The 25476-nt window shown below is 62.7% G+C and overlaps 1 protein-coding gene across 1 annotated transcript; it reads right to left on the bottom strand.

Moving 5' to 3' along the window:
- Positions 1 to 5997: 5997 nt before the first annotated feature.
- On the bottom strand, positions 5998 to 25423 carry GALT (galactose-1-phosphate uridylyltransferase). Its single transcript, XM_074995859.1, has 11 exons — positions 25293 to 25423; positions 23185 to 23354; positions 21582 to 21657; positions 21087 to 21135; positions 20254 to 20383; positions 18468 to 18524; positions 14999 to 15121; positions 14483 to 14615; positions 13195 to 13278; positions 12864 to 13018; positions 5998 to 12656 (listed from the first exon to the last, which is right to left on the bottom strand). Exons 1-11 carry the CDS (start codon positions 25345 to 25347, stop codon positions 12591 to 12593), a joined length of 1098 nt encoding a protein of 365 aa, XP_074851960.1. The 5' UTR covers positions 25348 to 25423; the 3' UTR covers positions 5998 to 12590.
- Between the last annotated feature and the right edge of the window lie 53 nt (positions 25424 to 25476).

Raw genomic sequence — 25476 nt, forward strand, 5'->3', positions numbered from 1 at the left:
GCCTGAGAGCAGGGAGCCAGCCGCCCCGGCACTGTGGGTGACAGTCTCACATGCCCACAGTACCCCGGAGCCAGCAGCAGGGAACCAGGGTGGGACTCGGGTGGAAGGGTGGAAGAGGAGGGGGGAGGAGACTTGAGTCTGGCAGAGTGGACGTGGATCAAAGCAGAGGCCGTGGTAAAGAGACTGGCACTTGCTGGTGACAGGCACAGGCAGCCTTAACTCTGACCTCGCCCGGCTTTGCAGCACTTGGATCTGCAACTTCCGTCGCTGTGTTTCGATGGGGGATTTCAGCTGCCTAAGGGCAGATGCCCCCTGCGGTCTGGGCCCTACGGCGCCAGGCGCTGTACGAAAGAGCAGAGGACAGTGCAAAGCATTTACAACCAACCGCTATAGAACCATAGAGCTGGAAGAGACCTAAAAAAAGTATTGAGTCCAGCCCGCTGCCCTAAGCAGGACCAAACCCATCAGATCAGACCAGCCAGGGCTTTGTGAAGGCGAGACTTAAACACCTCCAGGGATGGAGACTCCACTACTTCCCTGGGTAGCCCATTCCAATGCTTCACCACCTCCTGGCTCTGCTGTGGCCAGGAGGCCCCGGCCTTGGCAGCACCTAGTGGAGTTACCTCTTGCCAGGTGTTTGTTGCCACTGCCTGAGGGTAGGGCCCCAGGGCTGCAGGCGGGAGGCTGGCGTTGCCCACGCTGGCCCTGCCTGGAAGAGCGCAGACAAGACAGACGCAGCACAAGAAAAGGGACGAAGGAACATCCCCAAACACCAATTCCAGTCAGGGCTGCCCCAGGGGCTGTTCAGCCCTCCTGCAGAGCAGGAGACCCCCAGGCTGGGCCCAGAGCCCTCCCGACGGCCTCGCCAGTGCTGGAGTGACCAGGCCCGGGGCAGCCTGGAGCTGACGCCACCCGCGGCACTGCAGCCTCTGGCCCCGGGTGATGCCACCTGGAAAAGGCAGAGGCCGAGAGTCTAACCGCGGGTGCACTCCCGGCGGGGAAGGAGAGAGCCTGGCCCCCGGCCGATCCCAAGGCCCCAGGGCTCATCCTCTGCGCAGAAGCAGGGGCAGGCCCGGGCCCTGAGCAGCCCATTGCAGCGGGAGCTTGCGCCTTGCCGGGCAAGGCCGCCAACGTGCGGCACAGAGGTCGGGGGGTGGGGGAGGCTGCGGCGGGGCCCGTGCGGGCGCAACGTCGACACGGGCGCGCGGGGAGGCGCTGCGGGACAAGGGCGAAACAGACGGCGGCGCCGGAAGGAAACGGCAGCCGCCACCGCCCGCCGGGGGGCGCTACAGCCGCGGGCGGGCGGGACCCGGCAGGCCCCGGCGGGTTTCCCCTCTCCCTTGAACCAGCCCAGGCCCGGGCTGCCTCTCCCGCGGCACCACCGGCTCCGCCCTGGGAGCCCCCGGCCCGGCTCGCGAGCCGCCTGCGCGCTGCAGCCCCGGGAGGCGGCCGCCGCCGTGCCACGTGCCCGCCGGGGCGCTGCTGGGGCTCCCGGGCTGAGCCCCGCGCCGGGGACCCGGGAGCTGCCGGTGCTCAGGGCCCCGAGCTCGGCGGGCTCCAGTCCCGGCCCGGCTCCGGTGCTGCAGGAGCAAGGGGGGGCGAGGGGCGGCCGGCGCCGGCTGCGGCTCTGTGCGGGGCTCGGCCGGCGCCTGCCCCAGGGCGGAGGGTGTTCAAACCGTGCGGGCCAATGCGCCCTCCCTGGCGGGGCGGGTCCCCTCGCGTCGGCTGGGCTGCCCGGGCTGGCCGCGGCTCTGCAGTTCCTGCCCCGCCGGGGGTCGTCAAGCCGGACGGTCATTGCTGGGGCCGGGAGCCGCGTCCTGCCCTCCAACCCCCCTCGGAGCCGGGGGGCCGGATCCCGCCCTGGTTTGCCTGATCCACCCCGCAATGGGGCAGCCCCGAGCCGCAGGGTCCGGATCCGGGGCTGGAGCGCAGGCTGGGGGTTCCCTCCCCCCGGCTGTTCTTTGCCCAGTGCGGGGAGATCCCCCGCTGGGTTGCTGCCGGTGATCTGAACTGCGCGGGGCTTGCGCTCCCCAGCCACCTTCTCGGTGAGGGCGCCTCAGCCCGGGTGTCCGGCGCTGCAAGCCGGGCGGGGACCCTGCGCCTGCCCGCACGCGGAGGTAGCCCTGGAGGACGTGGCTGGGCCATGTGCTTTCTCTCTCCTGCTGCTAATGCCCGTCTCCGCTCCCATCGCCCGGGCCCAGAGCAGCAGGCAGCCGTGCCCGCGGTCACTGGGCTCGGGGCGGGCGTCCCTCCCCAGTGCGGGCTCTGCAATAGGACGGGGGTGGGCTCCCCGCTGGCCCCGCGCTGCTCAGGTTCCCAACGCGCCCGGCTGCGCGATGGGGCTCGGCCAGACACTTACAGCCCGCGCTGGGGCGGTTCCTTTTGCACCCCCCGCGCAGCACCAGCGCCCTGTTCCGCCGGGATCTCTCCGCCGGGGGAGTCGGTGCCAGCAGCAGCCGCTGCCTGCGGGCGATGCCAGTGCGGACAAGGGGGTCTCTCTTTACTCTCGCGCCGGGGGAGAACAGGCCCGGCCGCCTGTCTCCGTTCTGCGCAGGAGGCAGAGAAATGGCCCGGCCCAGCCCCACTGCCCCAGCCACCTCCCTGCATGCTCTGCCTTGGCGCCGAGCGCTCAGGCTCTCCGGGACGGGAAGCAAGGCACTAAAACCAGCCTGTCAGCTTTCCGAGCTTTGCAGCTGTTACCTCCGCTGCTGCAAGGGGCCGGCTGGGTGTTACGGCGCCTTGGAGGTAGAAACACGCGGGGAATCAGCTACGCGAGAGCTTCAGCGAGAAACCACCTTAAAACCTCCGCCGACTGTTTTCCCTTAGCCAAATAAAAGCGGGGAGGGGGAGGGGGAGGGGCAGCGCAGAGCCGGCTCTGTACGGGCAGGGGGAAGACCCACCAGAAAAGCCACCCTGCGTCCAGGCGGCCTGGGGCCGCTCGCCCCCACCCACGAGCTGTGCCCGGCAGGGAAACTTCCCGGGAAATTTGCTGAAGCCTCATTCTCCCCCGCTGGTGTCCTGTCACTTGCAGCGCTTGCAAAGGGCCCCCCGGGGGCCAGCAGCCGTGGGACGGCGCGTGGGAGCAGGGGGCATAGGGGCCCCGGTTCAGGAAGCACCCACCGATGGGCGCAGCGGCGGGCGGCGGGCGGCACAGGCTGGAGCGGTGCCAGTCAGACACCTGGTAAGAAGGTGACTCCTCCAGCCTCCCCCCCGGCCCTGCCCCTCTGAGGGGCACTTCAAAGCCCAGCCCGGGCGGCGGGGGAAGGACTCCGCAGGCTGCTACCGCCGCATCTGCGGTGAGGCCGGGCAGTGGCTGGCCCAGCCCTGGCGCACCTGGCCGAGGCGGTCTGAAGCTCACTGCCCGCCCCTTGTGGGCCTGCAGCGCAGACGGGGCGAGTGTGTGACATCCCCAGCTGCACAGCCCGGCGCCCCCACCCTGCATGCAGCCCCACTCCCCTTCCTGTGGCCCGACACCCCAAGAGGTGGCGAGGATGCCATGGCTCTGCTGGGGGTTGGGATGAGGGGGGTGAGGGTTTTACCCCCCTGCTTAGGTTGCAGGTGTTTGCTACTGTCCTGTAGTAGCACCAGCTGGGTGCCTCAGTTTCCCCAGGCACAGCATCAGTGCGCAGTGGTGAGGGGCGTGTCACTGTGATGACTTCTCACCTGTAGGCCAGGCCCTCCCTGCTCCTTGTAACCTAGGCAACCAGGTGACCCCTTTCTTCCCTGGGAACAGAACAAAGGCGGGAGGAGGAGCCTGGCTGGTTTGAATGGGAACTGAGCAGTTGAGTGGGGGGGTCTGGTCTGGCTGGGGAGGGAGGAAGGGAGCCAGGGCCTGGCTCCGGGACCCCTCTGGGCCCCTCTCCCCCAGATGGATGGTACAGGAAGCTTCTGGTCTCTGTGCTGATAAGTCTGTTCTAGGCTGGGGCCCTGTCGCCCCATAACCCGTCTGTTCTCGGCGCTGGCTGGGCCAAGCTGGGGAGTCGCCCACGCCGCCCGGAGAGCCCCACAAACGCCCTGCAGGCCGGAGCGCAGGGGGCTCCAGCGGCCAGATCCTCCGCTGGGGTGAAGGGGCGGAGCGCCGAGACCCCTCCCCAGGGCACGCTTGCAGCTGCAGGGCTGCGGCCAGGGGCTCGGCCCGAGGGCCCAGCCAGGCCGGAGGAAGCAAACCCCATTAAATGCAACCCCCTTTGGCGCAACCCCGCGCCGGCTGCGCTCGCGGCACCGGGCAACAACCCCACGGCAATGAGAATAGGTCTCCGTCCTCCCGCCCCCGGTGGCTTGTAATGCCGCTGCCCCGCGGTGCTCGCCGCCGGCCGGCCGCGCAAATGGCTGCTCCACCCGGCCCCCAAACGGCTCCACCGCCCTGTGGCTGAGGCCTGCGTCGGCCCTGCACCTCTGAGCCCCGTTACCCCCAGGCCTTTGCAGGGCCTAGACCCGTCTTGAACATTCCCTCAGCCACCTGCTCTCTGAATTGTTGGGCATGGACTGTGCCCCTTAAATCACAATGCAGCAGACAGGCTCTTCGTTAGGCCCTGTTTAATTAAGCAATATGGATCCTGCCTCACTATTTACAATCCCACCTGCTCAGATTTATCAGGGAAGCGTCTCACTTTCAAGTACCGTGGCTGGAAAGGTAACACCGCTTGCCTTATTGCAGGTTTCATCTGCAGCTCTGGGTTGCGGCAACCCAGGCTGGGCCCGGGAATGGAGGCCTCTTAAATCAGAGCTAACTGTGCCTGCAGAAAAAGCTGACTAGCCGTGTTACATCCTGGCCATTATTCTGACCCAGATTTGTACACTCATGCAAATGCAGCAGCAGCGCTTCCCAAGTGTCTGCACGGGAAAGAGCGAATTCCGGGCCAGTTGCAGCAGCCCCCTGGTTGCAAACGGACATACAATTACAGCCCAACTTGGAAAGAGGAATGCAAGTGTAGACACACCCCCTGTGAGCTTTAACAGCCTGTGACCAGAGCCACCAGAAAGGAGAGAAGGCAGCTCAGGTAACCATCCCACTTGAAGGGCGAAAGGGCCTGATCAGGATTCCCTCTAATTTTTGTCCACTTATGTGCAGAATAAATTTTAAGTGCACCCAGGCCTGTGTGGATGTGCACCACCAGAACAAACACACGCTGCCGGCTGAGGGTGCTCTGCCAATCAGCTGGGTGGCAGCTGAACCACTCCTGGGCAGAGGGGCAGAGTGAGAAATGGGGCACCAAGAGAAAGGGGGTGGGGCTCTTTGGATGGAGACTGGCTAACCTAGTGGGGTCGGCGTCAAACAAAGTTCACTGGGGCAGTAGACAACCCCCACCCCAGGGGAGTCCAAAATATGCAGGCCTGGGAGGAACACAGCCTAGCACAGCAGGGAGCAAGCAGACACCAGCTGATCTTCCACATGCGATCGATAAGGCCCCCGTGTCCCAGGGAAGGGACCCCTGAGCCTCACAGGGTGGGTCCAGCTGGTGGGGAAGGTGTGGGGAGAAACGGCTCCAATGGGAGCACCGGAGGGCGTGTTTGGGGGCAGCAGGAAGTGGAGAGCCACGTAAGTGCCCTCCCCCTCAAGTGCCCCCTCCAGCCCAGCCCCCTTCCTCCTGCACCTCCCAACCAGATCCCCTTCCTATCCAGACCCTACACCACCAGCCCACTCCTGTACCCACCTCCTGCCCAGCCCCCACATTTCAGCAGCCCCCCTCCTGTACACTGACCCTGCATTTTTGGCCCCACTCTACAGCATGGCCCCCTCGCCCAATACTTATAGTCCTGGAACCCCAGAAGAGCTCATCTGGCCTGTGGAAAGCCCTACGCCTTGGTCCCCCAACCCACCGCATGAGGCTGTAGCACAAGGGGAGTGAGATCTCACTCAGGGCCCACATCAGCAAGGGGTTTGAGGTTCTTCTGCTTCTCACTTGTGACCCCCACCTGACTTTTCTGTGGGTCAGTGACCTCCCACACACCCAAGAGGTTCCCGCCCCTGCTGTAAACAGAGACAATGTTGAAACCTTTTACTTTGGACATAGATTAACATTTTCCTTTATTTCAAATGAAGTTTGCAGCACTTGTGCAAGTTTATCAATCAGACCGACATATAAGCCCCTTTCTAGGAGCTGCAGATTTACAGTTTTGCTATTCAAGGCCTTTAGAGATAAGCAACTGCCTGTTGTCCTCAGGGGCATCTGGCTCGTGATCCAGGAAAAGGTTCGCACTGAGCGGGCAGGCTGTGCTCCAAAACATTTGAGAGCCACTGATCTCTGCACAGCTCAGCGTGAAAACACCCAGCAAGGCTGGCACAAGGGCATGCCCCTGGATTCTTAACTCTGCCCCACTGGGCACTCACAAAACAAAATAAGAACAGCCATACAGCATCAGCCAAAGCTCCATCCAGCCCAGTGGCCTGTCTTCAGCCAGCGCTAGGTGCTTCAGAGGGAAGGAACAGAACAGGGCAATTGACAGTCATCCATCCAACTCCCAGTTTCTGACACAGGGTAGGGCAGGGCAGGGGTCTGCAACCTGCCGCTCTGAATCTTTCAGGACAACGTTGTGGCTCCCAACACTCTCATTGCAAAGTTAAAAACCAAAAAAACAACAAAAAAAGTCCTAATAACTTTTGATCAATGGGAATGGCCCCAAAACGAACAACTTGTCTAACTAGCAAATAGTATGTGATCTTCAAAGGTCGGAGAACTCCCCCCAGTGTCCTCCGGGGAGAGAGAGAAGGTTGGGGAGGGAGTCAGGAAGACAGTAGTACAAACACACCCGTAAAGCAGGAGGAAACCAAATATGTAAAAAGTCTGTGAATGTGCTGCAGTGAATGCATGCCACACTGCAAACCATTGTGTGCCCTACTCTTAAAATAGGGGTTATAAAAAGAATGGTTTGATGAGATTAAGGATAATCTCATATTCATGTGCATTGCAGCTCTTGGATTATTGAGTGCTTTGCCAGGGACTTTTCTAGTTCTTTTTCAACCCTTGATTGTACCTTTCATGTTATTTGTCAAATACATTACACAGATATCCTGAAACACACCTGCGTCAACCCATAGACGTTGGAAAGTACCCTTGAGAAACAGACTAAAGCTGCAAAAGTTCAGCTCAAAAGATTTCAGCCACTCTAGAACAGAAAATGTCCAAAAAAAAATAAAAAATAAAAACCCAAACCTTATTTTCATTTGAAAATGAATTTCAAAGCTTTGAGGTGGGTTTGTTGTTGTGGTGGTTTGTTCACTTTCAAGTGTCCAAACAAGCTGGTTTTCATTTTATTGCCATTTTATCTTTTTAAAAATCTTTTTTTTTTTTTTTTATTAATTGGAAGCATTCTGGAAAGGCTTAAGAGCTTTTTTCTTTGACGAGAAATCTGGTTGCCAGTACATGAAAAATTTTGAAAACTATTTTTTAAAGTTTTAAAAGGCACTAGACCGTTAAAGAAAACAACAGTGATAGCTGCTGACACATTTTTGTGGGGAAAAAAAAAAAATAAAAAAAACAAACTTCTTTTAGTAACAAACTTCTCCATGAAATGCCAATTCTTGCATGGAGTGACTGGAAGCTTGAGTGGAAAGGGGCCGAGAACTGAAACCATCACCAGACCTCAACTGTAGCAGGAGCTGCTGTGGCAAATCTAATGCCCAACTCAATCTAAGGTGGCCGAGCTGCCCTGGTCCAGAGATGTTCAAAGCCCCTGAACATGCCTAAGGCTGACCTGGCTCTTGCACCAAAGAGCAGGCCCTGGAGCTCTCTGGTCAGTCACAGAGGGGTGCGCTGGGATTCATTCAGTGCAGAGCAATGCTGAGCTGTTGAACCTGCTGGCTCTTCCCATGGCCGAAGCAATGATCAGAGCAGCAGCCATCCCCTGAGCCACCCGAGCCAAGGCTGCCCCATTCAGGTGCCCCCCCACCCCCCCGGCCTCGCCTCTGCCCGAGAAACACCAGCACACAGGCAGCCAGGGCCATTGGCCAGCTGCCCAGCCATCGATGGTGAATTAGCCACCGGGGTTTCTTTGGGGAGCTTCTCCTGAGAGGAACCACCGGCCCCCACGCCTGCTGCCCCCACTCGTGTGCCGAGTAGGGCTGGGCCTCATCCAGGCCTGCAGGGAGGATCTGGCAGGGGCACCGAGGTGCTGTGCTGAGCAGGGCCTGCAGCTCAGGTGGCCGCGGGTGAACAAGTGCTCCAAAGGCTTACAGCCAGGACCCACCCCCAGGCACGGCCATGCTGAGGGCCAGGCAGCGCCCCACGGCTGGATGGTATCAGGGCTCAGGCCCCCGGGCTGACGGAAACACCGCAGGGCTGGAGCAGCTGCACAGAGCCACGGGGGGAGTTAGAGCAGCGGTGGAGGCTGCATGTTGTCCAAGCCCCAGTTGTCCTGGCTCCAATCCCCCTGCCGCTCCCCAGGAAGCACCACACAGGCACTAGAGAGGTCAGCCGGGCCCTGCACCACACCCGGGGCTTGGGCAACACCAGAGCTGAGAAGGGCTTCCCAGCATCCCTCTGCCCCAAGAGGCAGGGCCCCGGCTGGCAGCGGTGTGGGCTGCACTCACCCCTGGGCTGGCCTCACGGGGGCTCTGCCAACACAGGGCAGCAGGCGCTGGCATCCGGGGTGGAGGGATTGCACAGCCCTAGTGATTTGTAGCGGCCCAGGACAGGACACGTCCAATCTCCGGCCAACGGGCAGCTGCCCCGAGCGCTCCCACGCCAGGGCAGGGCCCGACCCGCAGCACACAACTTACACAGGAACCCAACCCCAGTGTCTCAGGCAGGGGCTGCACAGAGCCTGGCTCCTTACAAGCCCTCAGCGCCACCGCCCCAGGGCTGCTGCTTCCAGAGGCTGAGGGGGACAAGCTGCCCTAGGGGGAGCGCCCACCCAGGCTGCCCCCTTACACACTGACAGGCCAGGGAGCTGAGCTCTTTCCCAGCCCCAGGGCTGAGGGGGCTCTCGCTGCCTGTCAGCTATAGATGGGGCCGGGTTAGCCGACTTGCCCCCCTGCCCCCGCCCCAGGCAGGCACTGAGCTTTCTGGCCAGCCCCGCAGCAATGACCACAAACCAGCCCCGGAAGAAGGCAGGCCAGCCCCCACCTGCTGGGCTCCCCCCTCTGCCAGGGCCAGGAACCAGCCAGTAGGGAGGTGCCTTGCGCTGGGCCCAGCCCAGGGGGTTTCTTGTCCCCAGGCGGTGGCGAACAGCAGGATTCGCCTTTCAGCCCCAAGGCATTGCAACAGCCACCGCCACTTGCAGGACAGAGGCCTGGCTGGGACAACCCTGAGCACAGGCCTTGGTGTTGCTGTCCTCTTTCCAGCCACCGTGAGAGGCGCGAGGGCCGGGGCGAGCCCAGACCGAGACGTGTGCACTCGGCATCAGCTCCCCAGAGGATACCCAAGGCTGGACCCGGGGGAGAGGTGCAGGCTGGGGTTACAGGGCAACGGCGGCTGGAGGAGCCCAGGGCTGGGATTACAGGTGCTGCAGGGCAGAACCGAGGCAGTGGCAGAGCTGGTGAGTGAAGCTGCCCCGCCCCCGCCACCGGCCTGGCTCAGACCCTCGCTGTGCAGAGCACTGAGGTCGTTCACCAGCTCTGAGTCGCTGGCACCCCCGCAGAACCCCGGGGCAGGAGCTGGGCTCCACTCGCTAACACACATCTCTCAGTCCAGCTGGGAGCACAGGGATTTCGACCAGTCGGGCATCCAACCTCACACCTGTATTACACTGCTGGTTTGCACTGCAAGGAGCTTAACGACCCCAGCTGCACCCGCCACACGCTGCAACACTCCTGGGGGAAAACTCTGCTCAAAATCAGTCCCTGGTGGGTAGCAAACTACTTTTGACAGAGAACATTTACCCACTCAGCCCCACAGCCAGCGCCTGGGGACCAATTAAACACTTTATAACAACACAAGTCTCATTACAGATGTGCGGGAAGTTTCTCTTGCCCTCATTAAAGAACTCCCAAGGAGAAGCCAGAGCTATGGCAGGGACAGCTGCCCACGTTGCAGCATCTTTGCCAGGCAGATGCCAGGACTGCGAGCTCACCAGATTCTCACTCGACTCAGCTGGCCCTTGGCACAGGCTGCTTCTGGGAAAGGGACAAGATCCCACAGCCCCTTGTGGAATAACCCAGCCCTGGGGGATTCCCCTCCATTGTGGTCACACTGACAGAAGCTTCAGATCTGCTGCAAAAGCTTTGGGGATCCGGATCTCTGTGTACCATCTGGGGCTTGTCCTACCACCATGGGAACACCCGCTACGCCCTCGGCCGCAGCAGAGCCCGCCAGCGAACTGTACACTGCGGGAAGGCCTCTCCTTTCTCCCCGCTGGCACTGGGCTGCTGTTCTGGCCAATGCCCGTCCTCTGCACCATGTGCTCCGAGCTCAGAGCCCAGCCTCCCTTCTCTCCAGGGCCATACTCAGCAGCCCTCGCTCACATCCTCTCAGAGGTAGCTGATCCGTCTTTCCAGGCTTCCTTCGTACCAAAGCCTCCCCAGGCCCTGAATCGTTCTGCTCCCTTGCTCGTGAGCGGTGCTGGGCCAGGCCACCGGGGCAGGGGTGTACCCCGCTGAGCTCTGTGACAACACCGGTGCCTGGCTCTACCCCTCTCCCCTGCCCGCCGGCGCCTCTGCATCCTCCAGTGCACTAAGCCAGTGAGGCTGCCCCCGCCAAAGCATCTGCCTGTTCCAAGGTCACCCGGTGAGTCAGCGGCGAAGCTGGGCATGGAATGCAAAGAGCCTGGCTGCTGGGACTCAGCCAGGGACCAGCTCCCTTCCCACCAGGCTCCTGCTGCCCCCCGCTGGGTCTGGCAGCACCATTGCTCCAGGGGGACGGGGAACGTGAGGATCTTGGTGCATGCAGAGAGAGAAAGGAAACGGCGCTTCCCCTGAGGAACAAGCTGACCTCTAACTACATGGAGGGCACAGTGCTCGGTCCTGCCCGCAGGCAAGCAAGGACCGAGGAGAGAGGTCACAGCCAAGCAAAAGAGCAGGGGGCCCTGAGCTCATCTCAGAGCAGCACCGCCAGCGCACCACGGGGGGTGAGCTGGTCAGAGCGCCCCAGGAGAGAGCGGGTGAGATTGCCAGAGCGCCCCCAGCGCCCCGGGAGGGAGGGGGTGAGATTGCCAGAGCGCCCCCAGCGCCCCGGGGAGCACACGATGGGCAGAGCAGTGCCCCCAGCACCACTGGGTGAGCTGGGTGCCAGGGCTTCATGCTGCACAAGGCCCAGTGCCGGTGCAGGAGACAGGAGGAGGGTTGGCTCAGCACTCTGTGCTCAGGCCTCAATGAATGAGACAGGCGGGCACTCCAGTCACCCCAAGACACGGGTCAGTCGTAGTGGCCACTCCGTGCCTCAGTTTCCCCATCGGTAAATGGGAGAGCGGCTGGCTGGAGGGACAATGCATGGACAGGGCTGGAGGGAGCCGTGCCGGTGGCAGGTGTGCCGGGTGCTACCAGCCACAAGGGAGCAGCACGTGCGCAGCAGAGGCAGCCGAATGCCCGGCCGGGCTCAGCCTGGCAGTAGCGGGGTGCAATCCCCCAGGACTCCCTCGCTGAGCTGCTGACACAGCAGGCCTGGCAAGGCAGCACGCAGGGCAGCTGTGAGTGAGCGGGACGGAACGAGCAGGCTCTGCCCATCAGAGACGGAGAGCTCGTGAGGGTGCCACCCTGCCTTCCCCCCGCCCAGCGCCTCGGCTGGCGCATACCCACGCAGCTTGGGTGAGGGTACAGCAGCTGAGATCTGGCCCCGGGGTTCCCGGCAGCAGGAGGCAGCAGAGCTTTGCTGTTCGGTTTATTGAAGTGAGCGAAAAGCCCAGCACCACAGAGAGCAGCAGGAGACAGCAGGCTGGTGAGCAGCCCCGGCCATGGCACACAACAGCGGGTAGGCAGCACGGGGCCAAACCTCATCACACAAGGGGCTCTGAACCCACCCGAGGAGCTCACCTAACACCAGCAGGGACTCATGGGTGGGGGCCGGCACCAAAGACTGGCCTAGCATCATGGACCAAAAGGGGTTCAAAAAAGGCAACAGAGAAAATGTCCCTCAGCAGCCACTAGACACACTCCGGGCTGCTCCCTCCACCACCCCTGCCTGCCAAGAGCTCGAAGCAGGCCCCTCGTGCAGGGGAGCAGAGCTGGACCCCACGGCACACAGGAGCCCAGAGGGGTAGCGAGTAATCACCCCGCTGGGGCACCCTTTTAATGTGTACCACAGTGTCCCCTCCTGCTCACACAGCGGGCTGCAGCCTAAGGGCTGCAAGGGGGCAACAGCAGTGGGGAGCTCACCCAGTCACCATCTTCCCGCTCCTCTGAACACAGCCAGGCACACCACTGCCTCAGGGAACCCGTGGAGGATGGGACAGAAGTAAACAGGCTGCTTCCAAGACCTGCAGGACTTTCCAACTGGCTCACAAGTGACATGAGTTTGCAGGTCTCAGCCCAGCCTGAGTGTGACTGTCTTTGCCCCGCCAGCAGCCTGTCTGCCGGTCTCATCCATGCTCTCTCTGCTCACCAGCCTCCAGCTACAGAGACACCCATTCCTGCTGATCAGAAAAAGCAGCATAACCACGCCCCAGCCTGCAGCACCTCCTGCAGCGAACCAGCTTCCCTCCTCATCCGACGCGGCTCGTCACGCTGCCTCCCGGGGCCTCTCCCTGTAATGCACCTCAGGCAGGTTCCTCAGCCGCTCGGCTGCCTGCAGGGAAGGAGAGAGAGTCTTGCACAGCCAGGGCAGCGGACCCAGCGGCCAACACCCTCAGGGGGTTGGCCCACTAGGGCTGGATGGGAGAAACTGGGGGCTGCCCTTGCAGTTCAGGGCATGGCCTATGGGGGCACAAAACCCCTGCCCCACAGCCCATCCCTTGGGGGTGTGAACTCCCAGCCTGCAGCCGCCAGTGCTCACCTGCTCCGGCGTCAGGTCCCGCTGTGCCTGTGCCAGCATCTCGTAGCCCACCATGAACTTGCGGATGGTGGCTGAGCGAAGGAGGGGTGGGTAGTAGTGGGCATGAAGCTGCCAGTGCCCACAGTCTGCGCCCAAGTGAGGCCCCGTGGGGGCACCTGCCAGACACAAGGCCAGCAGTGAGACGAACTCCACAAGGCACCGGCCACAGGACCGAGCCTCCGCTCAGGGGCCCCTGAAGAGCCACTGTGACCGGCTGGGGGTGGTTTGAACCAAGGGTGCCCCACGCCAGCCCCTGGGTCCTTCAGCCCCAGCTCTGCGCCCAGCCACTTACCGTGCCAGCCCATGGAGTAGGGGAAGGAGACCTCAAAGAGGTTGTCGTACTTGGTGAGCAGCCTTTTCATGATGCAAGCCAGACCTGCAAACAGGCACTGTGAGCGGGCAGCCCACCTCGAGCCACCTGCCAGCCTGGCCCAGCCCCTCGGCCGCGTGGTGCAGCCAACAGGGAGCCCTTGGCACTGAAGGGCAGATCGGACAGAGGAAAAGCACAAAACTCCCCCCCCGCCCCCCGCTGCTACAGAGGGAAGCGCTCCCCTCCCCCGAGGCAGCGTGGGGAGGCCTCTCTCCCCAGAGAGCAGGACCCAAGCCAGTGCTCCCGCCCCTCGGACCCTCGGCTGGGCGCCCACCCCACAGCAGGGCCAGTTTAGCTCACAGCGCCCCAGCGAGCCCCTGGGGAGACAAGAACTAGCGCCGTGCCTTTACCAAGCCCAGGCGGCATTCACTCTGGAGCCTAACGATGGCCCACCAAACACCAGGGCAGGTAACTATTTCACTGCTGATCAGCGTGTGCAAGGAGGGAGAGGGACCACGTCACTGACTGTCTCCTCGTTCTGGCACTGCTTGAGAAGGGAACGCTGCTCCTCTAACCCCCCACCAGCCCCCACCCACCAACTTAACCCTCGGTTTCATCTGCTCCGGTGCCCACAGCTTCTCCTTACTCCATGCCTCAGCCCTTCCCCAGGGCCCCTGCGAGAGGGGATGCAGCTGGAGGTTAACCCCTCATTCGCTGGGAGCCAGGAAGTGCACCTCCCCACCACAGCATTGTTGGGGGTTCCAAGAGCAGAGTGCAATCAGCTACTCTGACCTACGGCACGGCCCTGGGCACGGCTCTCGGCGGAGCAGCCCTGGCGCAGAGCTGGGGGTGGGGGGGGGGGACACCGATCTCAGTGCTGCACTCGTCAGCGTTGGAGAACCCACCGCGCCCCTGGCAAACGGCGCCTGTGCTTAATTACGCTCACCATGGAGCATTCACACGTCTTTCCAGCCTTGGCGCGTCTAGCCCCAACCTCCAGCCACTGCAGCAGTTAGACCTTCCTCTGCTAGATGGGGGACCCACCGTCACATCCCGGTTCCCTGGGCAGGGGCTCACCCCACCCCGTAACCTGCTCTTTAAGCTGAATAGGTCGGGCCAGAGAACAAGGATTGCCGGTGAAGGACGGGTCAGTGGGGATGGTTGATGGTCCGCTGGAGGGGGCGAGGGCAGCTGGCATGACGCTGCCAAAGGGCTCGAGTGCGGGGCAGGCCAGAGGCAGTTCTGTCCCTGCTCCATGGCCACCACTTACTGTCTCTCTCGCTGTCACTGAGCTCCTGGAGGCGGCAGACGTGACGGCGTGGCAGGAGCAGCGTCTGGAAAGGCCACACGGCCCAGTAGGGGACGACCACCAGCCAGTCCGCGTTCTCCACCACCAGCCGCTCCTGCAGGGACGGCACGCTGTGCTGAGGGGCTGCAAAGCCCTCCGCACCGGGGGACAGGCTGGCCCTGCCAGCCCTGCCCAGACACCGCGACGGGCAGAACGTTGGTGCTCCGGGCCAGGGGCCTCTGCCGTGCCAGCTAGGGAAGATCTCCCGGGCTGGCAGCAGTGGCGGGAGCGTTGAGCTGTCGGTGCCCAGCTGTGGGAGGGTGCCAGGGTCACACACACTCACAGGGCCCTCTGAGCTGCCCCGTCCCGTCCCGTCCCCTCCCTTCCCCACCGGGGGAGCTAGTCTCAGGAACGGGGCCTTGCTCAAAAGGGCTCCAGCCCTGGTGCCGGCAGAGCCTGCTCCCTGCCAGAGTCAAAGCCCAGCCCACCAGTCACTACCTGCCTCTGGGCCTCCAGCTGGGCGTACTCCAGCAGCATGGGCAAGCCGCGCTCCCGGAGGTGCTGCCGCTGCGTCCGCTCCTCCAGCCGCGCTTCGTTGGGCAGGAAGTTGCTGGCCCAGACCTGGGGGGCAGGACAGGAGCAGCTGCAAGGCCACGAGCCGCCCACCCCCCAGGACAGGAAGGGGGAGGGGGGAGCCACGCTCCTTGCAGTGGGCACCACTGTGGTAGCACAGCACCCCCTGCTGGCAAGGACAGAGCTGCGCACCTGGTGCCCGCTGCTCTCCCTCCTCCCTCCCCAAGCCTGCTCCCGGCCCGAGTCTGGGACGCACACTGCCCCCACCCCCCCGAACCTCAGGGGCCGACGGGTCTCAGCAGGGAAGAGAGCTCAGCTCCTCCTTCACCCGCCAGACGCCCCTGCCACAGCCACACCCTGGGCCCACCATCTGCCACAGCCATCAGGGGACCCCTGGCGTCCCCGCCCCACACAGCTGGGACTGGCGCTCCCAGAACTGCCCCTCCCCCAGGGATCCAACCCCTGCTAGCTCAGGCATCCCAGGTCCTGGCGCTCCCACGCGGTGGACAGGACAGGACAGGACGGGACGACACCCTGGCCTGCTGGCCCAGCTCACCATGCAGTGCATCCTCCTGGAATCAGCCTACACACCCCCCTCAATCTCAGCTGGTCCCTCTGGGCTGTCCCCAGGATCCCGAGAAGCCAAAGCCTGAGGCTGAGGCCAGAGCACCGGCTGTAGGCACCTGTTCAGGTCGCCTGCACCCCCCGGGCTGGAGAGCCGCACCCGCAGATCCACCTCCAGCCCCACAGCACATAGCTGAGCTAGAGACCCCTCGGCTCAGGGAAAGTCCCGGCCAGAGGGTGCTGGTCCCAGGGCTCACCGCCCCCTCCGAGGTCAGCACCTTGTTTCCAGTTTGTACATCTGGCCGCAGCTTTATTCTGCCTGGGCTCAGGCGAGAGGCTCCCACCAGCCAGCCCCTACCCTTCCCTGCCCTACACTGGCGATCTGCAGGTCTCCTGCGGGTACTCCCCTCTACCGCCACCGGCCCCGGCTGTCGGCGTGCCACAGGCTCCCCCACCCAAACCTGGCAGCCTTGCTTCTCACCCCACCCCCCTGCTCAGAGGGCCTCTCCTGCCTGCGTCTCACCAGTCACTGCGCTCGGCCCGACTGAGCTCCAGAGCTGGGAGCCGGCTGCTCAGCCAGGCTCGGCCCTTGGGAACTAGAAGGCTCTCGTGCCAGAGGCGGAAGGCTGCCCTGTCCCCCGCCTCTTTCTGCTGCAGCGACCGCAGTGCCCAGCAGCCGGCCAGAGGGGAGAGCGCGGAGGGAGTGTCACAGCATCCTGGCTGGGAGGCAGGAACGGGAGATCTTTACACGCACAGCAGGCTGGAGCTGGGGCCCCTAGATGCTGTTGCACACACCCAAGTACCAACATGCCCCAACGCCGCCTGCCCAGGGAGCGGATCACAGCGAACGCTCCTTCTGTTAAGGGGTTCCGCTGGGACCAGCCCTGCTGGGGAGAGGCCAACGGCTCGCTGGGCAGGAGAGACGGAGCACCCCCCGCCCCAGGGGGATCACCGGCGGAGCTCCCGGCGTCTCCCCACACGGCTAGCGTGGGGCTGCCCCGTGTCCAGGGAGGGCCTGGCAGAAGGTGGCACCACAAGGGTGAAGGACAGCCCCACGTGGGCGGGGGTGGGCGAAGCGCCATCTGCCCCTGCAGTTGCCTGGCAGGGCTGTGCCACGGGCCGACACCAGCCAGAAATGGAGGGCCAGCTGGGGAAGCTAAAGGGCTTGGTGCTCCCTGCTCTGTCCTAAGTGCCAAGGTGCCAGCAGCTCTCTGGGAGTGCCAGGCAGCCTCCCCGCTCCAAAGGCTCCCGAGTGGCAGGCACAATCCCCCTTTGCTCCCCAGCCTCAACGGCGCGAGGGTTCTGCAAGCGCCCTGCCGGGTCGGAGCGAGCAGCGCCTGGAGCAACCGGGGGAGAAGCCATTTGCAGGGTGATGCTGCCACCTAAGGGTGAGACTGATCTACAGCCACACAGCGCAGCTGCCTCCTCAGGGAGAGGCTGAGCATCATCGCAGCAGCCAAAGGCACCGTAACGCTGGTTGGAGCAGAAACCACCGGGGCGGGGGGCGGCTGAGAGAACGGAACAGGCCAGAGTCGGGGAGCGGAGAGAAAAGAAGAAGCCAGCAGGGCAGGGCGGGGAGCACAGAGAGAAGCAGTTTGTGACGATGGGCCCAAGGGGGTTGCACAATTTGACAGGGTATCTGGGATCCCCTCCATCTGCCTCCCAAAAAGTTTGCTGTCAACCAGCACCGGGGCCCTGTTTCGGCAGGTCCGTCGCCGAAGCAATGCAAGTAGCTACTGCTGCCCTGTCCTCCGCACAGCCGACCCCACTGCCTCCCAGCGCAACAAACAGGGAGAATGGGAGCAGAGCATGCAGCCCCCTTGCAGGCCCACGTCTGCAGCTGCCATGCGCAGCCATGACCCAGACTCCAGGCAGCTAAGCCAAGATAAACAGTGACCTGGGCGCCCACATGGCTCAGGAGCAGCAGCTAGGAAGGTGCATGATGTGCAGAGGGGGAAAAAGTACCGACACATTACTTGAGTAAACATACAGCTGCTTTTCCTTCCGGATACTTGAGTTACGCTTTACAGATGACACGGGTGTACTTTTACTCAAGTAGTGTTTAAGAGGAACATCAATAACTTGTATTTAAATACATTCTCCCCTCCCCCAAGCAGCTGCACTTTTACTCAAGTAACTTTTGGGGAACTTTTTCCACCTCTGATTAGGGGCCACCCAATCTTAATCCTGACCCAATCGGGCTCCACTAAGCAGCTCCAGTGTCAGAACATGGCACTGTCTGTATGTGGGAGAACAGGGCGGTCCCTCGGCTTGGGATGTCAGCACGGAGGCCACGGGAATCTGGAGTCAGTTCAGTTTGCCCTAGTTACACTTTCCTTTCCACCTTGCACTGGCTTTGGAAAGGAGACAGGACTAGTCAATATCTCTCTCTCTTCCCCCCTGCCCTTCTCTCACTCACTCAGATGAAAATGAAACAGAACCTAGCGGGGAAAGTACCCTGCAAAAGGGCAACATCTGACAGTAACCAGCCCACCCGCCCCTACAGAACCTATGGTCAGGTACGGGGGTGAAGTCAAACCCCACTCTGTCCAACTGCAGCATTGGGGCGCCTAGATGGAGACCTGTTGGCCAGATAAGAACAGACTGGGCAGGAGGAAACGAGGCAGGTGGGGGAGGCAAGCAGAAAGCCGCGGGGTAGGACTCAGAGCCCACGGCTATGCCGTCATTGCTGTCTGGGCTGCTCAGATGCCAGGGGCTGGGGGATCTGCCAATGGGACTCCCAAGAGTTGCTTTGCAGAGGAGCAAGGGGATGCACTTCCCCCGCAAATCCTAGCAGCGCCCCCAGGCTGTGAGCAGCCAGCTCCCTTACCTGGCAGTGCGGGTGAGGGTTGGAGCATCCCATCATGGCCCCTTTGTTCTCAAATATCTGCAGAAAGAAGAAAAAAGAAGCTCTTGGGACTGCTCCGACATTCGCTGGCAGCAGCCTCTGGCAAAGCAGCAAAGCCTAGCGGTTGGAGCTCTGCACTGAGCACCTGAACGTCTGAGTTTTATCCCTTCCTCTGTCAATGGAAGACCCTGGCCAGTCACCCACCCGGTCTGTGCCTCAGTTTCCCCACCACCACTTAAGGGTGATGCAGAGCGGTTTAAACCACAGATGCAGAGAGAACCGAGCCCCCGGGCAGACAGGGATGGAGGCCAGACAAGCTCCGTGGTGCACTGCAGAATCCCTTGTTAGCGTTAGCTCAGCCCCTCAGCCACGGGCCGGGACAGGCTCTCTCCCCTTGGCTCTGAAGTGCACATGGCCCATGGAGACGAGCCGAGCGCTCTGAGTCCATGATCTAGCACATGGTTTCCCAAACTGGGGGGGTGCCCCCCTGGGGGGGGGGGGGGGGGAGAGAATTCCAGTGGGGGGGCATGAGGCAACCCAGCCCCCGCATCTTTCTTCCCACCCAAAGAAAGAGCCCCTGCCATTTTACGTGAATCACTGTAAGAACCAGGCAGCCGGAAAGACCCACGTGGAGCTAGCTACCTCCTGCACAGGTGACTGAATGTGGGTTGGAGCAGTGGGGTGGGGGAGGAGGAGGAGGATGGGGTTAGATGGGGGGCTGGGGTAAGAGGGGGGCTAGTGGTGCCTGGCTTTGTGGGAGAGGAGGGGCTCTGGCGGGCGGCTTGTGGGGCTCGGGCTGGCATGCGGGCAGCTGACCCTGGCAGCGTGGGGCTTGGGTGGCTGGCGGGCAGGCAGCTGCTCCGAGCAGTGCAGGGCTCAGGTGGGCGGCTCTGGCAGTGCAGATCTCAGGCAGGTGGGCAGCTGGTGCGAGCAGCTCCGGTGGGGCTTGGGCGGCTGGCCAGCTGGGGCTGCACCAGGCACTCATAAGGGGCCAAAACACTATTTGTGCTTATTTTTAATTTTAAATAACATTCTTATATCAAGTTTTTGTTTATTTTAAATGACCAATTGAGTTTTCTGTTAAAGGGGGGTTGGATGATGGTAAAGAAGAGGTGGGCGGGGGACTGAGGGTTCCTCAAAAATCAAAAGTGGGGGGGTGATGCTGAAAAGTTTGGGAACCACCGATCGAGCAGTTGTGCAAAGCTTCAGGCAACGGGTGAGGGGCGCAGGGACCTGGGCACTGGCGCACCAGTGACTGGGAAGAAGGGGGAAGGCCGCCTCTCCAGACCACGAGGAGCAGCCCCACTCTGGCTGATACACAAAGCTCCTGGCATCGCCCAGCGCAGACCAGAGAGCAGGCGGGGAACAGCAGGGACCCCGGCAAGGGCAGAAACCATAACTGCACACAGGTGAGCCAGGGGACTAGAACCCAGAGAACCTGGCTCCTGAGAGCCAGAGAGCATGCAAGGGGGACAGCACCCCCAGCTCCTCAGAGCCTGCCCCAGCCAGAGAGAATTCACAAGCTAAGTCCCTGCAGCCGGGGGAGAGCACTGAATGCCACACAGCTACCCATGCCTGGGCACGCCACAGCCTGGGCATGCAGCTGCCAGCCACCTGATCCCCTCCACACCTGTACAAAGGTGCCTGCAGCCTGCACTCCCCTGGTACCCCCCAGAGGGGGCAGTGCATACACTGGGGGGGGCGGGGCTTTCCCCATCACTGGCCACGTGCACCGCTGCAGGGCCTTGGCCTCTCTCACTGCACTGACCTGCACCCATGGGTAGGACGTGCCCAGCTCCACCGTGAGCTCCACCCACTTGTCAATCACGGCCCGGATCTCCGCCAGCGACATGAGCGGCAGCGTCAGGTCAGACCAAGGGTGGAAGCACATGACCTTGCTGTGAGACGGGAGGGAGAGATCGCAGGGGGTGCACGCCAAGTGCCAGGGCACCGATGGGGGAGCCAGGCTTCAGCCCCACCGCCCCCCCACCCGTTACTGGCAGATTCTGCAGAGGCCACAGTCAGATCAGGCTACAGCAACTGAGCCTCCCTGGGCCGGTCCCAGCCCCCTTTGGGCTCCCATGCACCCAGAGCAGCGGTGCTGGCCCGAAGCAATAGAGGCACTGGGCTATTTGCCAGTGTTTCTAGGGGCCCGTCTTCAGCAAGTGTGAATGAACTCAGCCTTGCAAGCCTGTGCCCCATTCCCACTGCGGAGCAGCAAGCCGGGCAGCAGCCAGAGTCACCCGCCCGCTGGGCGCAGCCAGGGCTAGACCCTGGGACGTAGGGAGAGGCCGCGGGGGTGGGGCTGGGATCACTCCCAGATGCCCCAAATCATTAACCCCTTGGGGGGTGCACTGCTGTGGGAGACAGGCCAGGGTGGGGGCCCAAAGCCAGCAGAACGACAAGCGTCCATGCAGAACGCTCCCCTCTGTAAGCATCCCTTCACATCCACAGCCAGAAGCCAAGCAGGGTGGGAGATGGGCTGGGAACTCCCCTGAGCTGCAGGGCCCCGGCACAGCCGCTGCTCCCTCCTTACACATCTGGGCCCCCGGGCAGGCCAGGGGGGTAATGGCCTCAGCCAAGGCCTTGGGGTTCATTTACCAAACTCCTCTGGCAGATGCTGCGTGGAACAAAGGGTGATCACAGGCATCTGGGGAAGGAGGGAGACAGGAATGAGCCAGTGACGGACAGGGAGCGGGAACAGCAAGGGCCAGGGATGAGCAGCACCAGTCAGAGCCTTGTGCAGCGCAAGCCATGCCCACCCAGCTCTGCCAATGGCCCTCAGCCTCTCCTGCTCCCGCCTTCCACCCTCGGTCCCAGCCAGCAGCTCCAGCCCCTGGGCTGGTCAGTAACACCACAAGCCCTGCCGGCGGCGTGACCGGGTTCCGGGGCTCGTGAGCACCACAGAGAGTCACTGGGTTCCGGTAACGGCAGCAGGGGCCGTGCTGCAGGGGTTGTTACCAGGTTCTGGGGCTGATTACATGGGCTGGGCAAACACCCCAGGTGGTGCGGGGTTCCAGGGACAGCTGCAGGGGCTGGATGGCAGCAGGGTTCTGAGGCTGGTCACCGGGGCAGGCAGTACCCCAGGGGCATTACCGGGTTCCGGGGCATCTGGCTGCAGCGCTGGGAAGTCGTTCTCGAAGACGAACGTGCTCTCATACTGCGGATTCACCTTAGCCAAGAGAACGAGAGGAAGGCTGTAAGCACAGGGACCCTGGGGCCACGAGGGCACCCCCCCCAGGTCCACCCCCATTGGAGCCGCGAGCAGCCAAGCCACGGTGCTGGTATACCCATGAGCTCACCAGCACGGAGGCTCCCGCTGCCTCCCGTGTCCACCAGAGCCACGTGCTGCAGAGGGGGAGGGGTGCTCAGAACGCACCAGGCACGAGTGGGGCTGGCAGAGAAAGGCCGGCTTTAAACGGCTGCCGGCACGACCCCGCCCAGCTGGGCACACGCAAGTGTCGCCCTTACCTGCTAAAGCACGGTCCCTGCAGCCAGCAGCCAGCCTCCCCGCAGCCTCCAGGGGCAGCTCCCCATCACCATCAGTGGTGAACAGAGTCCGCTGAGGTGTCTGGACCCCAGCCTGGCTTAGGTCCCAGGGCCGTCGGTGCCCCTCAGCCAGCCCCAGAGGGACTCAAGTGGAACACACTCGGTCCCAGGTCACTGTGCCATGCAGGGAGGCCAGCACAGCAGCTGCGGTGAGGCTGACCCAACTGCCTGGAATGGGGCAAACGCCACTTCTCCAGGGCCCCTGTGCAGCAGTGACAGGCTCCAGCCGCCACCACCCTGGCCGGCACTCAGCCAACGCCATGCAGAAAAACCCCACCAGTCCCTTCAGCTGCCATAGGCAGAGAACTGTAACAGGGTCCAGCTCCATCCGAACTTGAGGAAATCTGATGCATGGTCCCACCTGCCACCCACAGCCCCCAGCCCTCCCTGCGCGATTTAAACAGCCTGAGGGGCACCACTGGCAGCACAAGAGGGCGAGAGCAGCCTCCTGGCGCTAGCTCTGCATCAGGGCCAGCACGTGGCCCAATGCCTTTTGGGGCCAGGGCCGGGAACCTCCATGTGCGGCTGCCTTTGTGGGGTCCTGGAAGCAGCACATGGCAGCCACGCACAGCGACTAGCCCACATGAGCCACTTTAACTCTCCTGGGGGCAGCAGGAGGGGTTGGGGACGCATGTGGGAAGGGAGCACATGGGGTGGCTGGGGGATGCAGAGGGGGAGCAGCACGCAGAGCCCCTGTTCCCCAAGAGCCCCTGCAAAGGGGGAGCCCCAATAAGCGCAGCACCCCCAACCCCATTCGCCCTTGCACACCACCCCCCTTTCCGCCCCCAAATACAAACACCCCTGCAGCCCTCAAAGGCTCTCCCAGAGTCAGCACCCCAACCCCCTCCTTGCCCACGTTCCCACTCAGAGCCCAACCCCTCAGCCCTCCCTGCGCCCAAACCTCCTACCACAACCCCAGTTCCCTCCCACAGCCTTAGGTCCAGGGCTTCTGGGTTCCATTCCCAGCCCCAGGAGGGGAGTGGTGCCTATAGGTTACAGCAGGGTGGGGACTGGGAGTCAGGACTGCTGGGTTCTATTCCCAGCTCTGCCCCAGTTTTTCTGCATGACCTGTGACAAGTCCCTCCCGCTGTTAACCAGGCTAGCAGACCCTTCCCCCATGCCACTCCCCCCACCCCCACCCGTGCAGTACCTCCCCGCTGGCTCGTGTTGCACCAGGGCACAGCGGGTTGGACAGGTCACAACGCGGGATGTCCTCTTGCGGGGGTTTCTCCAGCTGCCCCTGCCAGGGGCGCCGCATCCGGTGGGCGGAGACCAGCACCCAGTCATCTCGCAAGGGGTTGTAGCGGATGTGCTGGTGCTCTGGGGGAGGAAGGGGATTGACGTGAACGAGGCGAAACTGCTCTTCTGTGGGGCATCGCCCCTGTCCGGCTAAAATAACTGACCCGGGTACTTCAGCTGTGCCGGTCCGATCCAACCCGCACAGGCAGAGCGGGAGGGTGTCGGGATTAACACCTGACACGGAAACACAGCAACTGCCCTATCTCCTGAGATCCCAGACCCTGCTCTGGGACTCAGCCCCTGGCTAGGTGGCCAGCCCCACCCAGCACTGCCCCACCCTCATTCTCCTGTAAAGCCTGCAGGGCACAAGCTGGGGTGTTCCACAGGTATGTTTGCAGATCCTGTTCCTTGCTAACTACCCCAGTACGGCTGCAGCTCAGAGCTCTCTGGAGCAGGGGATGCAATTCCTGGCAGTACAGCCCTAAATTGTTGGTTCTAACCCCCCTGCTCCTGGAATCAGGGGAAGACATCAAACCCTCAGTTTGCATTAACAAGAAGTCCTGTGGCACCTTATAGACTAACAGCTATTTTGGAGCATAAGTTGTTGTGGGCAAAGAGCCGCTCTGTCAGATGCGTCTAATGAAGCAGATTTTTGCCCACAAAAGCTTATGCTGCAAAAGAGCTGTTAGTTGATAAGGTGCCACAGGACTTCTTGCTGTCTTTAAAGATACAGACTAGCACGGCTGCCTCTCTGATACTTGTCGATTTGCATTAGGAAAACGAGGAAGGTTCCAGCCCCACCCAGCTCTGAGGAAAGCTGGCAATGTGACACCTCCCCAGCTCAAGACCCAGAAAGAACCTACAATCTATCATTGGTACCAGGAGCCCCCCCCCGCTCCCAATTTTAAGGGCCTGCTCCCTGAAGGTCTGGGGCTGGGCTGGCTAATGTCACACTCTGCTGCTGCAGCCATTGGGGAGCCTGAAGGACATGGCTTGCCCACACAGGGAAGGGAGGTCTTTCAGCAAGGCCTCTTTAGAGGGACTTTATCCCTGTTAGGCCCATAGCTCCCTCCACTCCAGACACAGGACCTTGTATTTTAATAGGGGAATAAAATCCGCTCTCGCTGCTGTTCAGTGAGAAAAGCAAGAGGGAACAACGCTGGTAAAAGAGATTGGGGAGAGGGGGCTGGGGTGATAGGATGGGGGTGTTGTCATGCTGGTCCTGGGAGAATTGGGGGGATAGGTAGCAAGCACTTGGGGACCAATGCTGGAGAAAGGGGTGTCAGGGAAGGAAGGGCAAGGGACCAGAGACCAGGAAGGGATTATTGTGGGTTTATGCAGGAAGGTGGGTGAGTGTCAGGTGTTGAGGGTATCAAGATATGGAAGACCAGGGGACTGGGTACATGGATGTGGGGCCAACGCACTGCAGGACAGGACAGGTACAGAGCACTGCAAGGTCTGGGGGTGGGGTCCCAGCAGACAGGGCACTGCAGGGAATTGGGGCCAGTGGGCAGGGCACGCAGATGGGGAGACATTGTGCTGGCAATGCCGGGGCGGGTGCAGGTGCAGGGCACTATGGGGAGACGGGGGTACAAGGAGGAGGTCCGCTAAGGGGTTGGCAGACAGGGCCCTGCAGGGGCTCAGGGGAGCAGGCACATGGCACTGTGGGTAGGGCCATACACTGGGGCGAGCCGGGGCCAAACGGAGCCCGGGCGAAGGGTAGGCGGGAGCCCGGCAGGCTCGGCACCGCGGTGCCGACTGGCGGGGTGAGCACAGGGCACCGGGGGGCTGACGGAAGAGGAGCGAACGCGACACGGGGACAGAACCAGGGCAGAGGACCCCGGGGCTGGACGGCCCCCGGGCAGACAGAGGGGTCGCCGGGCGAGGGGGGCTGCGGCCAGGAGACCGGGCGCCGGGGGAGGGGGGCTGGGGGAGCCGGGGGTGCAGCGGGGCGGGGGCCGGGGCCGGGGGGACAGGGGGCGCTGGGGGGGGGGAAGGGGGCGCCGCGCTGCCACCTACCGCCGGGCTGGAAAGCTGCTGCCGCTGCAGCCCCGACAGGCTCCGGACGCTCCATCCCCACGCGCCAGCCCGCCGCCTCGCCGTCACGTGACCCGGAAGTGCCCGGGTAGCGCCGGGCACGTGCCGCACGCCGCCGCGGCTCCGCCCCTGGGGCCAGTCACGGGCCCCGCCCCGCCAGTGCGAT

The sequence above is a fragment of the Carettochelys insculpta genome, chromosome 5 (assembly GCF_033958435.1).
Source record: "Carettochelys insculpta isolate YL-2023 chromosome 5, ASM3395843v1, whole genome shotgun sequence".
NCBI classification, from domain to species: domain Eukaryota; kingdom Metazoa; phylum Chordata; order Testudines; family Carettochelyidae; genus Carettochelys; species Carettochelys insculpta.